This window comes from Antedon bifida, chromosome 4, assembly GCF_963402885.1.
Source record: "Antedon bifida chromosome 4, ecAntBifi1.1, whole genome shotgun sequence".
In the NCBI taxonomy this organism is placed as follows: Eukaryota; Metazoa; Echinodermata; class Crinoidea; order Comatulida; family Antedonidae; genus Antedon; species Antedon bifida.
The window spans coordinates 7,727,909-7,743,689 of NC_136229.1; the positions used below are offsets into that span (position 1 = coordinate 7,727,909).

The following is a 15,781-nucleotide window of genomic DNA, read 5'->3' on the forward strand; positions in this document are numbered from 1 at the left end:
GATTGTATTATAAGTATGAAGCGCCATATTCCATTTTCAGGTTGTCCAAATGGATGGAGCTATAATGACGAAACCACTAAATGCTATTGGATCACAGATACATATGGTACACAGGATTCAATGAGAAATACATGCCACAATTTCAATGGTGATTTGGTAGAAATTGCAAATGAAAACGAAAACTCGTGGATACTTGCACGACTTGCTGACTTTGCTGAAGATTCTACGCCAAACGCTGCTTGGATTGGCTACAATGACATCAAAACAGAAGGCGAATTTGAGTGGTTGTCAGGAAACAGTTTAAATTATACAAGTAGGCCTAAGCCTATTTTTGCGTCAGAAAAGTCAAATAAGATATTAAGATAAGATATAACAAAAATATTATTTTCAAACGTTATATACTGTAGTTAAATTTTGAACAGATTTTATTTGGATCCTAATTATATATAGATATTTTATTTGTAGTTAATCCATCTAGAACAAACGATAGATAAGTACTAAATAAGCAGTACTTACTACGAAGTTTCTTTTCAACGTTAACATTTATAATGTAGGACTAAAAGTCAACATTTGAGCGCGAAATCATCTAGTTATTATTGAACACTATCCGATCCTTTAGATTGGCGTAATCATGAACCAAACGATAAGACAGGTGGTGAAGATTGTGTTGTTATAGTAGAACATAGCAATGGTACTTGGAATGATGTATCATGTTTCACATATAGGATAGCTATATGTGAAAAGTGTAAGTACACACATTCATACAATTATAATACTATTTTTGTCGTCTGACAAATCCGCTCATTTTTACCAAGTCAATCGTTTAAAATGTGTTTCTTTCATACAGGCCTACCGGCCTAACTCTGATTTATTTGTAATTTGTTTAGATTTCGAAAAGCCTGCTCTGACATGCCCGGCTGACAATTTGACTGTTGTCACTGATTTTGGTAAACCAACGGCCATCGTTGACTATTCAACCGACGTAAATGCAACTGAAAACTCAGACGAACCATTGGATATCTCTCCAAATCCAGTAGATGTATTTCCCGCTGTTCTTGAGATTGGTAGTCATCTGTTTGTGTTCAATGTTACGGATGCTTCTAACAACAAAGGGAGCTGCAATTTTACAATATTGGTTGAAGGTACAGTAAAATACTACCTAATATAGTTTTTGTTACAACTGACAACTCAGACCATCCATTGAAAATCTCTCTAAATCCAGTAAATGTATTTCCTGTTGTTCTTGAGATGAGAAGTCACCTGTTTGTGTTCGATGTTAAGGATCCATCTGACAATAGAGGGAGCTGCAATTTCTTGATTATCGTCGAAGGTTTGCAAAGTACTGCCAAATATAAGGTGTTCAGGTTGCTTTTGACAATATCAAGAGACTGATAGTTCAGTTAACGATTTGATATCTTGCGAACCGATAATAATTACATTTCTTGTGGTTAACAATTTAATATTAAAACATTGATATATAAATATGTTGTTAATCTCTCAACGTGCTTCTATTTAACCTCGATTTTATTGTTAGCAGCAAGAAGAACATTAAGAAGCAGACAATCCCAGTGTCAAAGATCGATATCTGGTGGCATCAATGTGACGTCGTTTATCCGCGTATCAAAGACGCTGCGACGCCTTCAAACCAGGTACGTTTTTAGAAGACCCATCCCCGTCTCCTTAAGCTGGTTGGATGCTGATGAATTGCAGTGATGATAGGATAGGATATGAATGGATGTTAACAAGGGCTGATGTTAGAGGTGGATGAGTCTAGATTGTAGAGAGGCTGTGTTAGTCCAAAGTTGGTAAGGAAATAATGTTCGTCGTATCTACGTATCAAACTCGCTGAATTTTAAACCTAATGTTGTCCTGGATGTGTTGTTGATTGAAGAGGCTTAGGTGGCTGGTTGGGTTGTTGCGGATCGATTGTAGATATGATGATGGATGGTGATAGTTGCTGACATGGCGGTAAATTGCAATAGGGATCTTATTACTAGGTAGGTATTATTTCTAAAGTGTGTGCGTTGTGACGGTAAGGATCGCAATTATGTTTGCTGTGTTTCTGATGTCAAATACCGGTAATCATTTATAATAATCTTATATTCTTTTGTGTTTTAATCCAGAAAATCCAGAATGATACCACTGCCAGCCGAATAGCTGATTTTGTTGAAGAAAAAATGTTGAAATCACATCATGACACATGCAGTTAAATTACTCAGCACCCGTGGGGTGCCGGGAAAATAAAGATACATTTTAGAATTATTTAATTAGAACCCTATTTATTTTGAATAGGTAACGAAGTTGTTAAACTAGACAAATCACAAGAACTTTATTACTTATAACTAGTGTTCGTTATTACTGTTTATAGTTAAAAGAAGAAAAAACAAACCATAACGGTAGGCTATGTTGCGATCTTTCATTATTTCATTTCTCTAATAACAACAGAATAGAATTTTCCATCCATCTTTTGCGCGCGCACATACACACATGATTGTTATATTTGAAATCAGTACTGTATATTGCAGTCAGTTTTAGGAACATGTAATTTTCTCAAACAGTCATGCTGAGGTGAGTATTTTAAGGATTATTAAAGTGGTGTTTGTTTAAATAAAAATCGTTCATCACGTAATAAAGTCGACCTTTTAATGTATGTAAACGTGTGCAAAATAATTATTTGTACAAATTAACTGATAATCAGGAGTAATTGGTTTAGTTACTGAATTTTCTTTAGCTGCAGAGTCACCAATACATCTGCTACGTGGCCTTTTGCGAAAGAAAAATGTCAAAGTTCCAATGGTGGTTTTATATGGGCCGTTGAGGGTGATATTGTCCTCAATAGACTTTCCATTATAAAGACTGGCCACCATACGATATTTTACGCAACAATAATGAATCATGCAACACCATTGCGTCCCATTGTGGTGACAAAAAGCCCTGATGACGAACAGTCTTTATAACGAAAAGTCCCTATTGTTGGTGGTGTTGTTGTTGGTGGTGTTGTTGTTGGTGGTGTTGTTGTTGGTGGTGTTGTTGTTGGTGGTGTTGTTGTTGGTGCTGTTGTTGTTGGTGGTGTTGTTGTTGGTGGTGGTGTTTTTGGTGGTGGTGTTGGTGGTGGTGTTGTCGTTGTCGACGTTGATTATTTCTCTTCATAGCTGGATAGATCGATTTTAATTCGCGTGCAACGCGACTCTACAGCTCACTGTGTCGGTCGGTCGGTCGGTTGGTCGGTAAACACATAACTTAAGTACGCTACTGCAGCCATATATTGCCTTGTTATTCTATAACATTATGTTACATACCTGTTGTTGTTGGTGTTGTTGTTAGTGTTGTTGTTGGTGGTGTTGTTCATTTCTCTATATACAGTAGCTGTTTTTTATTTTATACGCATGTTAATGGTTTGTCGTCGAAAATAGATCATACTAATTTTATTGTACCTTATTTCAGTGAAATTTATATCTGATGTGGTTGGAGTAGAAACAGAGTTATTTTTCGCTTATTTCATTTATAATAATAACAATTTTTCTACCCGTTGGTCGTACATATATCAATCAATCTACTCCTTCATTTCATTGGATAGAAACTCCATTTACTCCCATTGTAAGGTCCAATTTGATAGCTTCATATGTCCCTATTAAGTCTAGGAACCAATTTGGCTACTTTTTAGGTTATAGAAGGAATAAATATTCCAGGTGGCTCACTTTAGAGCTTGACCTTGGCCTTGAGGTCAGTTGTAGTTGGAAAGCCAGTGGAAAGCTAGGTGGATGTGTCCTCACAACAAGAATAGTAGTATTAGTATAGCTATGTTCAACTATAGTAGATGGCAATGTAGGCCTATATGTTCTGGTACAAAGTAGTTAGCACAATCTTTGGTGAGTTTTAAGTTTATTACCTTTATTGATGGATTTATACTGTATTTATGTTGTTATGGTGGTTGAGCCATTTGATCCACACCTTAATTTGCTATTGGCTATATGCATACTCACCTGTTGCTTAAAGTGTATTTATTTATTATCTAGCCTGAATTATGCATTAATTAGTTTGTATAACTTTACTATTATTGTTTGCTATTGTCTTATTACTGAGAGATATTTTTGTTGTTTCAGTTCATCGGTTTATGAATGGACATTAAAGATTCGCATTAACAGTGTGCTTAAAATTATTGATTTGGCCAGAACACCCATTTATATCTCTTTGGTGGGTTTGTCCCACGTTTATTCTTTTTTATTCATTTCATTCATTCATTTCATTCATTTATCTTTTTATTTCGGAATATCATGGTGACATAATATTATATCCATAGCAAAAGAGAGAAAAAAAAAATCTTAATCTAACAGCTCATAGAACAAAAACAAAGATATGTAAATATATAAAGTCAATGCAACAAAGCATTCCATTGTATGTGCATTCTTGACACATTAAGAACGTGGCGATTAATGGCCATGATCAAGGAATTACTACTTGAGTTCACACGATTTTTAAAACTAAAAACAGATTTTCTAATGAACTCATCAAAGGATGGGACGTCATTTAAGACAAACATCATGCTTGCACTACAATGTCTAGGCTGCTTCAGCAGCAAACGTAAGGCATTGTTATAACATACTTTCAGTGATCTCAGAGTGCTCTTATTATATCTACACCATAAGCAGTACATGCTGACACAGTAACTCTCAAATAGATAACATTTAGTGTTAGTAGAACATTTTCCAAACTTTCTATTTAGAGAGTTGGCCCTAATGCAAATAGATCGATATTGACGGTTGATGTCACTTTCATCACTCAGATTATTACTGATCACATGACCAAGATAGGTTATTGAATTATCAACGATTAGAGGTGCCCCATTTAAGGTAATATGTGGAACTTTCGGGCAAAATAGCAAGCATTTGGATTTGTTTTCATTAAAAGTAATATCATGGTCACTAGCAAACCCTTCACAGAGTTCAATTAGGCTTTGTAAGCCAGTCACTGACGGAGCCAAAAGTACCAAGTCATCGGCAAAGCTTAGGCAATTCAGTTTAAGACTGTTAATTTCACAACCTTCTTTTGACTTAGTCAGTTCAACAGTTAAGGGATCAGTGTACACATTGTAAAGTAGAGGGGACATAACGCCTCCCTGGCGAACCCCATTATGAACAGTGAAAAAATCGGAAACGGAACTACCCCACCTGACAACAAATTCCTGATTCCTATACCATGACCTCAGTATCTTAACTATAGGTGAAGGGGTACCCCTGTCAATTAGGGTCTTGAAAAGTGTTCAGTGGTTCACTTTATCAAAGGCTTTGCTAGCGTCCAAGAAACAGCAATAAACTGGGCTACCATGATTGTTGTAATGCTCGATAATCTGTTTAAGAGCAAATATACACAATTCGGTTGAGTGACCAGATTTGAAGGCAAACTGGTAGTCATGGGAGTCCAGTGAATTACCACAATGTTGTATCATTACAGATTCTAGAAGTTTAGAAGCTACACATGCCAAAGCTATTGGCCGATAATTCCCTTTATCAGTGATATTCCCTGATTTAGATTTAATTACCGGCACAAGCGTGACTTTTGTGAGATTACTTGGAACAAACCCGTGAACAAACATAGCCTTAAAACATACACTTAAAATAATACTAAGTCGCTCAGAAGCGAATTTGAAATGCTCATTGCATAGACCATCATATCCCGCTGCTTTATAAATACATTACATAGAATATACCTTTTTTAACAATTTCTTCTTAACTTACACACACATTATTCTTATGGTAATATATTTGTATACACATTAAATTTAAGTATACATGTATATGTACAAATATAATTAATTTTGAATCTATTCAACTTTAATCATGATTTGCTTCTTATATAACTTATCTTATTATAATATTATCTTATACATAATTTTGGATTTGTAATAATCATAATTTCATAGTATATAAATTATAAAATAACTACAGCATTTTTTCATATTTTCCTATATAATAATTATTTTAATTATAAAAGCCACAACAAATTAATTATAATTTTAAATTTGTAGCAATTTCTCACCTATAACTTAGACATATTCAGCTATAACTAATTTACTCCCAAATCAAAGTAATTTTGCATCATTTTATTTTTGTTATTCCGTTGTCTTCATAATTTTGAAATGCTGTGAAATAACGATTTGTGCCATATATTAATAAAAATCTCATTAAGTTTAATTTTCATTTCAACAATAGGTGTTCGTATATTTTCCCAATAAAAGTCAGAAACAAAATGCATTTGATACAAGAAGTGCGATATCTGTATGATAGCTATTGACATTTATATTGTTGTAAAGTTAATTAGGTTTAAATTACACTTACGTTTAGCCTAATTATTGTAAGTTGCTATTTTGTTACTTAATATTGTACTTGATACTGAGAGAGCTGCTTTGACGTCATAGGACGGAAAACTATAGTTCTTGAAGAGAATGTGTACAATACGATAATATTTGTTCAATTATTTTTCAGATTGTGTGACTTACTTTCAAATTCAGTTTGGTTTCTGAGAGCGACAATATATATATATGCTGTATTTTATTTATTTTAATTTCATTTTTCATTAGCAGAAGTTTCCACTTTTTAAAACAGGATTGTTGATTTTAGGCCTTAGTAAAACAAAATGGGGACAAAAGGATATATATTACTATCAATTGTCATTGCTATCCATTACGTCATTTGTGATGGTAAGTTTAAAAATGTGTTTATTTTAGTATTTAGTACTTTACTTTCATTTCATTTATTTCGTCTAACATATAACCAAAAATAACAAACAATAGAGAGAGACAGGATTCCCAAAAGCGAGCTAAATCAAACTGGGGAGTGGGTCTCCAAAGCAAATCATCCACTTACTTGTTCAGTCAGTCAATACAAACATATATACATACACATTAAGTAGGCCTACACAATTAAGTCCGTATCGCAACGTTTGGAACAGGTACCGTTTCTTAAACGTATTAAATTGTTGTTCACCACACAATGAGTTCGACATACTATATATTAAAGATGTATTGTTCCCCCCTCCCCCCCCCCCCCCAAAAAAAAAAAAACATGAAAAATTAAGATTAATTAAATCAGACTTTGAATAGGTTATTTTGTAGTTTTAATGAAGTTAATCACTTCCAAAAAGGCCTGAATCAGCTACTATTTAACATAGGCCCATTGTATGTTTACGTGTGTGCAATTATCGATATGTAGTCCTACTGTACGAATACATTTTCGTTTCAGAATGTCCAATCGGATGGAGTTACAATGCCGAATTTTTAAAATGCTACAGGGTCACCAATACATCTGCTTCATGGACTTCCGGAAGAGAAAGATGCCAAAGTTTCGGTGGTGATTTAGTTGAAATTGGTAGTGAAAAGGAAAACTACTGGTTAGATGGAATACTTGAATATTTGGCAATAAAAAGAGCTTGGATTGGTCTCGTTGATGTAGATAGCGATGACGAATTTGAATGGGTGTCAGGAAGAATATCTAACTATACAAGTATGAATTAATACTTTTTGTATTTGTATTAATATTTATCCTCAATTGAGGATGTTTTGATAAGGTCCTCTACGGACCCACTGCATCGTCGACCACCATGAACGACAAGGATTGAGGTAGACCATTAAACCGGGGGTTACTCCCTACTCTGATTCACTGGGTTGTTTAAAGGCCAGATGTGTTCACTAGATCTTTAATGGTATTTATGCTGTTAATTTAGTATCATTGTAAGTTACGTTTAACATCATAATTATTTCAAATTAAATAAATCGTACAGTACGCCTACAAAAGGCCTAAAAATCAAAGCTTCCGGCAAGTAAGCGGTGCACCGTAACATCATTTTGAAAAATAAACTTGTATATAAGTATTATAATACAAATTTTCTGATACGTTAACATCTTGAGGATTGCGGTCTACATCATTCTGCAATAATAGGTAGCTTTCGATTTTTGACGACCGACGATGACACATCAATGTCTGCTAGAAAGATCAGAAATAAAAACAATCTATCATTACTAATTACTAACATAATTAATTTAGTCTAATCCTTATATCAGATCTCCAATCTGTAGCATTCTGTGAAAAGAAAATACCTGCTAATATAGTATTTAGATTGGGAACCTAATCAACCCGATATGGATAATAATGAAGATTGTGCAATTCTGAAAAATAGGCCTAATGGGTCTTGGCATGATGTTACCTGTGCATATTGGCAATTTCCAGCTATCTGTGAACAGTGTAGGTTAATTGCATTTTATTTTGGTACATTTCACCTATGGTCAGATAATCAATCGAGCAATCCATATATCCCAACATGACCCATGATAAATGTCAAGCAATATCTTTAAAAAGGAAAAGGAGAATAATAATAATTTGAAACAAAGAAAATGGGAAAGAAAACGGCTGAATACAGTATTCAAGTAAGTTCCAATAAGGCCAAAATTCAAATTAACTGCTTTGAGGTTTGATAGTATTATTACTGACGATTAATATTCCATCTATTTACTAACGATGATTAGGCCTAAATCCTAAGGCAAATTACTGAAAAATGACAATGCTTTGGGTATCAGTGGCTGGATCTCAATGGAGATATCAAATAAAATAAGCAAAGAGCTAAATCAAAACGATAAAGTAAATAAAAAAGCCAGAACAATTACCAGAGCTTTCGAGCTTTCCCTTCATCAATGTTTAATATTATATATCTTTTTAAAATTCTATTAAGAATTTGTATTGATAAATTGTCTTTTCTGTAACTCTAACCAGCAGGATGTAGTATCAATATAGTATTCGTCTTTCTAGGGAACACTGCAATGAAAGTAATTCATTCATGTGGCCATCTAGAAATCCTTATAATTGTGTTTTAGTTTTCGCCATTTTGGCACACTTCTATCGAACTATTATTCATTGTTATGTTATTTTGTAGTACCAAGGAAAATCAACAGGCGGCGTTCTAAGTGTCAAAGATTGACTGTTGACAACAATTTAATCAAGACAGATTGTATCCGTGTATGAAACTAGCTGCAACACCGCCAAATAACATGAGGTAAGTTTAAATACATTCTTGTTGTCTGCAAGGTGTTGTTGTTATTATAGGCCTACTATTTGTTTACATTCATTATTGGAGACTTTTATTAGCTTTTGGTCAAATATGTGTATGAAACCAGAGAGTGAAGTGAAATTACACTCTCAATCTATTTCACTGAAATGAAACAAACAGACACTTGCGTTTTTATAAATATATTTAATTAACATAACACTGAATATATAGCCTTAATTGTTTAACATAGGAATAAGGCATGTATATGTTTATAACTATTAGTTTACAAAATAATGAATGTTTTTAAGTTAAATGGGAAGAATTCATAAGATTGACACCATTCTCAAAATGTTTACAAACAACTAATACAGTACTGATAAACACGTGATACAACAAATGGCAAGGATGTACACAGGTATAATGTAACAATACTAATATATTAACTTAATTATTCTTTCATTCCTGTTTATATCTCAACAGATTGAAGAAAAACGTGCCTGAGCGTTCATACAGTTGGCATTTTTTCCTAAAAAAAAACACAAAATGTTTAATAGACAATTTTTTTTAGTAAATTACTGCATAGCTCTGATTCCCCCGCGAAAAACAAACACAGTACTGATAAACACGTGATACAACAAATGGCAAGGATGTACACAGGTATAATGTAACAATACTAATATATTAACTTAATTATTCTTTCATTCCTGTTTATATCTCAACAGATTGAAGAAAAACGTGCCTGAGCGTTCATACAGTTGGCATTTTTTCCTAAAAAAAAACACAAAATGTTTAATAGACAATTTTTTTTAGTAAGTTCGCTCTAGCTTGTGAGAGACACTTTGTTAGCGAAACATAATAAAAAAAATTGGGTCAACGCAACATTTATTTTGTATTGAATGCTGTAAAACCTAACCAATATAAGCAAAAGTTACTATAAAAACTGTAATTTTCTCAGCTGGGCATTACAATCAAATGACTGTAGAGAACAGCGTCGTGTTTTTGTAACTGTTGTGTAACTGTCTAACACAACCAACACGATGTTGACCACGTATCGATGTAACTGAAGGCTTTCTTTCACTCATTAAAAGAAATGACGAAAAGGATGCAGCAACGTATTTGAGCTACAAGCAAAGCATACAGTCATTGTTTAAAGATGTATTGTCCCTTTGACTAATTCCAAAAAAATAAAAAATAACAGATTTCGAAAAAAGGTGGGTCATTTTGAAGTATCATAATAGTTATTAACTATCACCAAAAATTTGTCGGAAAAAAAATCATTTAACTGAAATACAGACGTTTTTTTGTTTAAAAAATAACTCTGACTTCCAGTCAAAGTTTTCGATCAAAACATACCCCATAATGAAACGCGCTTGTTTGGCTACTCTGTATGCATAATCATAAAACTTCCTCACGATCTGTGTGAAAATACCTTCTCAACCGTGACGAGTTGTAAACAATCCTAATTAGCATCATGCATAATGCATACTCGTGGTTTGAAATCTTTGTTTACTTTTGCTCGCGACGATTTTCCAGACGAAATGATCAAACTAATTTACCTGTTAATTACGTAAACTTGTTGCTTTTGGCTCGAATTTTCGACTTAAAGTGAATAACTTTAATATTACTTTGATATGGCCAATTTAAATTTAGAAAATTTTGACCTTCATTTTTTTGTGTTTCAAGGGACAATACATCTTTAACATGATAAATAAGTATAAATTCAAAAGTAGCATAATATTTTGATAATTTACACATGAGTATACAATAGCGTAAGTTTGATTTCGATGGCAATAGTGTAAGAATGTGTTATATGCAGTAAAGAATAATATACTTATTATGTAATAAACCAAGTTAAAGAGATTTTTCTGTCTAACTTACATTAGAAATTACTTTATTATCGACGATCATACGAAGTATCTATCGAGAATGAATCAAGCTTGTCCATTAGTTTCATTATCCATCGAGATGTATACCTCGTATGTGAACATTTCACATAATGAACACTAATTGAAATGTTTTGGGTGTCGTAAGAGCACATTTTTGTTATACATATTACTGAAACAATACATTGAAGGTTGCTTAAACAATGCAGTTAAATATTTTACAATACATTATGGGAGAGCTTCTTTTCACTTGGAATCAAATGAGATTTGAGTTATATACATGCTGAAATGTTTGGTCTTCTGTCGACATAACCTCTCGTACACTCAAAACGCCTATAGTAGTAGTATCCACAACTATATTGTATGTCATCACTACTTTACGGAATATCATCACTACTACTCTATTAAATATCATCACTCTTTATTGTATGTCATCACTACATTATTGAATGGAATCACTCTTACTGAATATCATCACTCTTTACTAAATGTCATCACTCTTTACTGAACGTAATCACTCTTTACTTAATTTCATCGCTATTTACTGAATGTCATCACTACTTCACTTAATCTCGTCACTACTTTACTGGATGTGTCACTACTTTACTGAATGTCATCACTACAGTATTGAATGTCATCACCATTTACTGAATTCCGTCTTTACTCAATGTCATCACTACTTGACTGATGTCTGAACTACTTTACTGAATGTCATCACTACCTGACTGAATGGTATCACTAGTTTACCGAATGTCATCACTAATCACTGAATGTCATCACAACTTTGCCGAATCTCATCGCTACTTTACTGAATGTTATCACTAATTTACTGAATGCCATCACTCTTTACTGAATATCATCACTTCTTTACTGAAAATCATCACTACTTTACTGAATGCCATCACTATTTTACTAATTATCATCCCTATTTTACTAATTATCATCACTATTTTACTTAACTTCTTCACTACTTTACTTAATTTCGTCACAGGCTACTTTATAGTACTACTTAGTGAATTTCATCACTCTTTACTGAATGTCATCAGTTTTTTACTGAATGTCATCACTACCTTACTTAATTTCGTCACAGGCTACTTTATAGTATAACATAACTACTTAGTGAATGTCATCACTCTTTACTGAACGTTATCAGCTTTTTACTGAATGTCATCACTATATTTGCTTAATTCCTTCACTTCTTTACAAACGTACCTGTTCTAATAATAAAATGTTTACTACGTTTCAATTTCACTTAACAATGAATTGGTAAGTGTTCTTAATTGTTACGAACACGTTAACGTGTGTGGAACCTGGTAGTAACAATGATATTATGCTTGATATTGATAAACAAATAAAATTGATCTAAAAGGAGTATAATGTGTGATTGGCATTTGGAATTTCTATTTATAGCAACATTAATTAAGTTTTTTCCACTAGACACTATACAGGTAGTTCTCGATTAGTCTACTTATTGAAAGTGTTAATTTGTTATGAATTTATATCTAGCCTACTTAATTGTAAGTGTTGTTTGTGTAAAAATTGATAATTTTATATAATGCTGTGACGAGAAATTAGAAGAATGAATGCGTTCGTTTGTAACGAAAATATTAGATTGTCGTACGTCAATCAACGCTGTAGGCGTTTATTAATATTTATCGTTCATGTTTTTATTGCACGACTTTAGTTCAGGACGAACAGTTTATACATCGAAGTATACCCCCATAGACCTTCAGCAAAAGAAGTATCAAGTCTAAAGGTTGTCTGTATATTTATTTTTATTTTCATCAAGTTTAAGCTGCAACATAAGTTACTGCTTTAAAATAGGATTGTCTATTTTAACCCACAACTTTTCTTCATGTGTTTCAGATTATTTACTGATGTAAAAATGGGAACAAAAGGACGTATATTACTGTCAATTTTGATTTCTACACATTACGTCATTTGTGAAGGTGAGTTTCAAATTTTGTAAAATTGTTATATAAGGGAATACAAGAAAAATTAAATACAGAATTGATAGTACCTCATCAATAGAAAAAGGTATTGAATTTCTTATATTTAAAAATCATTATGACAAATTAATACAGAGCAGCCAAATATGGCATCCACAAAATTAAAACTGAGGTGACAACTACCAGGGAGATGTAAAACTCAATACTACTAAAATCAAAGCTTCATCCTTTACTTTTGTAAAGGCCTCTCCGTCTTAGTATTATTGGAGTCGAATTAGGAACAAAAAAACCACTGTGGGGGAAATACAATAAAGCCGATCTAACAAGTTTAGACGTAGGCCTACTATTCACAATATCCAAACCCGAATCAAAAATAAAAATAAGGTCATTTTTAAGTTTATTTCATTCTTAGAATGTCCTATTGGATGGAGTTACAATGCTGCATTTTCTAAATGCTACTTATTCACCAGTGCGATAGCTACGTGGACTTCCGTTAGAGAAGAATGCCAAAGTTACAATGGCAAGTTAGTTGAAATTTTGAGCGAAGACGAAAACAATTGGTTAGATGACCAACTTAGTGAATATTCCAACCCAGTCCTACAAAGAGCTTGGATTGGCTACGTTGATTCGGATAGTGATGATGACTTTGAATGGCTGTCTGGGAGCAAATCTACCTATACAAGTATGATTTAATACATTTGTAAATGATCGAATATAATTACGTAGTCTAAAAATACCCATACCAAACTTGATTTAAACTAGAAACGGGAAAGATGAGGAAATCTCTGAGAAAGAGAAAGGGCACACCTTGTAATGATTCACAATTCGAAAACAGGTCCTGTAAAAACTTAAATCCATTCACTTATAGCAGTTACAAGTAACATTTAATGTTTCATAAACAATAATATACAGGTTTGTTTTCTGTCTCCTCTTTAAAATTATTTATATTTTCAACCCCTATAAATATTGTTTTACTCAGAATAATACTACTTACCCATTAATGTAAGTTTACATCTTCCGAAGCTTCTATAAGTGAGAAGTATTGAAATACACTTAACAGAACAGCTCGTTTGAGTATTTTCAATCTCATCTTTTATTTAAACAACGGTTATCAACAAATAAATACATGTGACGTTTTGGAAAGCGTTTCCCATCATCAGTGTGAATCTCTAATAATGTAATAGAGGATACGCAGCTGATCTGGTACTAAAGAACAGGTCAGTTTCAGAACTCCCCAGAATGGTTACCATAAGGAATTTGGCCTGAAGATCAATGTTACCAAGACAGAAACCATTGTTTGGAATTATAAAAATTATATTTAAACAACTCAAACGAGTTGTTCTGTTTATTAAGTATAATTACATCTACTAGAGGGTTCGCTCGCTTCGCTCGCGCACCCTCTAGTGGGTGTACCCGAATGGTCCTCGAAAACATGACCAACGCCTCTGGAAATTGAAGCCCGGGTGATGCATATGACTGATGAGTAATGTATGTTTATTTTGTGATGTTTCATGGTGGTCCATAAATTAGGTACACCAAAAATATCGCTTCCAGGGTAATATAGCAAATTAGAGTTTAAAAAATGTACGAATAAAGAACAATATAGGCTAATTATTATATTCGGTCTTGTGTGTGTGGGATTGGAACCTGTACTGAAAATAAGTTTGGTAAGATGCGAAATGTACACCAATTATGATTGATTACGTCCCCTGTCAGTAATAATGTATGGACACTTGACAGCAATCGGTGGTTAGGAACGTAAAGGGGAAAAGTTACTCAATAGATTTATTTATTTGTAAACAAAATTTACATTAATTCTCCCTGTAATGATGTAAAAACTTTCAACAATTGGTATTACAACAATTGGTATTAATGCAAATAATATAATTGTTAAGAACAGTATACGTATATTATATTATTATATATATTATCTGAACGTTACACACAGGAGGAAACCGTTAATAGGGGTCATCAACCACTGAAACAGTCTCTAACGTGACAGTACCAAGAGACCAAAAGCATAGTTTATCAACGTGGGTGACAGTGAGCGGGGCTTTAAAATTTGTATCACAATATATCATGACAACAGCATCTTGTTAATTTTGGAACAAAATGATCAAATAACAACTTTCGTTGCCTACTTATATTTCGGTCGTAGTAGACACCATTTATAATTATAAATAGAGCAAGCAACAGAAATAATCGATAAACAGTAAAGGTGTTTCCCTGGTAGGCCTTGCCTCCTATAGTAACATTGAATCGCACCTAAATTAAATTTTGATAAAATGATTAATAAATAGCATAAATAATTAGTAAAATTACTAAAACAAAATGTATTTCACGTAAAGTAAAGGCCTTTATAATTGATATTTGAATATCTAAAACAAATAAATTGTAGTTCACGATTCAGTTGAATCACTAAAATCACATTGTAGTTCACATAAAAGTAAAGGCCTTCAATAAAAGTTAAATTACTAAAACAAATTGTAGTTCACGTAAAGTAAATGCCTTTAATCAATATAATTGATTAGTTGAATATCTAAAACAAATTAATTTCAGTAGTTCACGATACGTTGAACCACTAAAATATTTTTTTATTTAATATTGAATGGCGCCACCAACGGCCATTTTGCCGGAAGTGACGTATCCGGAAGCCACTTGAACAACAGCGCGAGTGTGTGAAAATAACCCTGTGATATCCACAAATTTCGATAGGTAACGCTAAATTTTGTCGTAAAAGACAAAAGTGGAACAATAGCGTCGATGTGAAAACTAATGTTATCAAATCTACGTTTCGCGGTACATCTGAGATAGATAAGGTAGGTATCCAAGGCGGAGATTTGTACCGAAGTTTTTGCATTGTGCTCGCCTATGTCAGAATTAACCATAATTTAGATTTACCTGAATTGTTTA

At 33.1% G+C, this 15,781-nt stretch overlaps 3 protein-coding genes across 8 annotated transcripts; all 3 read left to right on the plus strand.

Moving 5' to 3' along the window:
* The first annotated feature begins 15 nt into the window (after nucleotides 1-15).
* Nucleotides 16-366, plus strand: LOC144839146 (perlucin-like protein). Its single transcript, XM_078694459.1, has one exon. The coding sequence runs from the start codon at nucleotides 16-18 to the stop codon at nucleotides 364-366; it is 351 nt and encodes a 116-aa protein (XP_078550585.1).
* A 3,344-nt stretch (nucleotides 367-3,710) lies between these two features.
* Nucleotides 3,711-9,684, plus strand: LOC144840746 (low affinity immunoglobulin epsilon Fc receptor-like). 6 transcript variants are annotated; one of them, XM_078696742.1, is made up of 7 exons: nucleotides 3,711-3,869; nucleotides 4,104-4,194; nucleotides 6,603-6,697; nucleotides 7,239-7,499; nucleotides 8,112-8,237; nucleotides 8,923-9,042; nucleotides 9,517-9,683. In XM_078696742.1, the coding sequence occupies exons 3-6, from the start codon at nucleotides 6,634-6,636 to the stop codon at nucleotides 9,009-9,011; spliced, it is 540 nt and encodes a 179-aa protein (XP_078552868.1). In that variant the 5' UTR covers nucleotides 3,711-3,869; nucleotides 4,104-4,194; nucleotides 6,603-6,633; the 3' UTR covers nucleotides 9,012-9,042; nucleotides 9,517-9,683. The 6 variants fall into 6 exon arrangements, with proteins under 6 accessions (XP_078552868.1, XP_078552869.1, XP_078552867.1 ...); XM_078696743.1 differs by lacking the exon at nucleotides 4,104-4,194 and having other exon boundaries at nucleotides 6,618-6,697; nucleotides 9,517-9,684; XM_078696741.1 differs by lacking the exon at nucleotides 4,104-4,194 and having other exon boundaries at nucleotides 9,517-9,682.
* Nucleotides 9,685-12,804: 3,120 nt separating this feature from the next.
* Nucleotides 12,805-13,561, plus strand: LOC144839148 (regenerating islet-derived protein 4-like). Its single transcript, XM_078694460.1, has 2 exons — nucleotides 12,805-12,868; nucleotides 13,281-13,561. Exons 1-2 carry the CDS (start codon nucleotides 12,805-12,807, stop codon nucleotides 13,559-13,561), a joined length of 345 nt encoding a protein of 114 aa, XP_078550586.1.
* The last annotated feature ends 2,220 nt before the right edge of the window (nucleotides 13,562-15,781 follow it).

What these genes read in the sequence shown, in the direction of transcription:
- LOC144839146 (XM_078694459.1), top strand. Translation starts at nt 16, where the DNA reads ATGAAGCGCCATATTCCATTTTCAGGTTGTCCAAATGGATGGAGCTAT.
- LOC144840746 (XM_078696743.1), top strand. Translation starts at nt 6,634, where the DNA reads ATGGGGACAAAAGGATATATATTACTATCAATTGTCATTGCTATCCAT. An exon ending in CCATTACGTCATTTGTGATG is followed by an intron (nt 6,698 to 7,238) that starts GTAAGTTTAAAA and finishes TTTTCGTTTCAG; the next exon opens with AATGTCCAATCGGATGGAGT. An exon ending in AAGAATATCTAACTATACAA is followed by an intron (nt 7,500 to 8,111) that starts GTATGAATTAAT and finishes TATAGTATTTAG; the next exon opens with ATTGGGAACCTAATCAACCC.
- LOC144839148 (XM_078694460.1), top strand. Translation starts at nt 12,805, where the DNA reads ATGGGAACAAAAGGACGTATATTACTGTCAATTTTGATTTCTACACAT. An exon ending in ACATTACGTCATTTGTGAAG is followed by an intron (nt 12,869 to 13,280) that starts GTGAGTTTCAAA and finishes TTTCATTCTTAG; the next exon opens with AATGTCCTATTGGATGGAGT.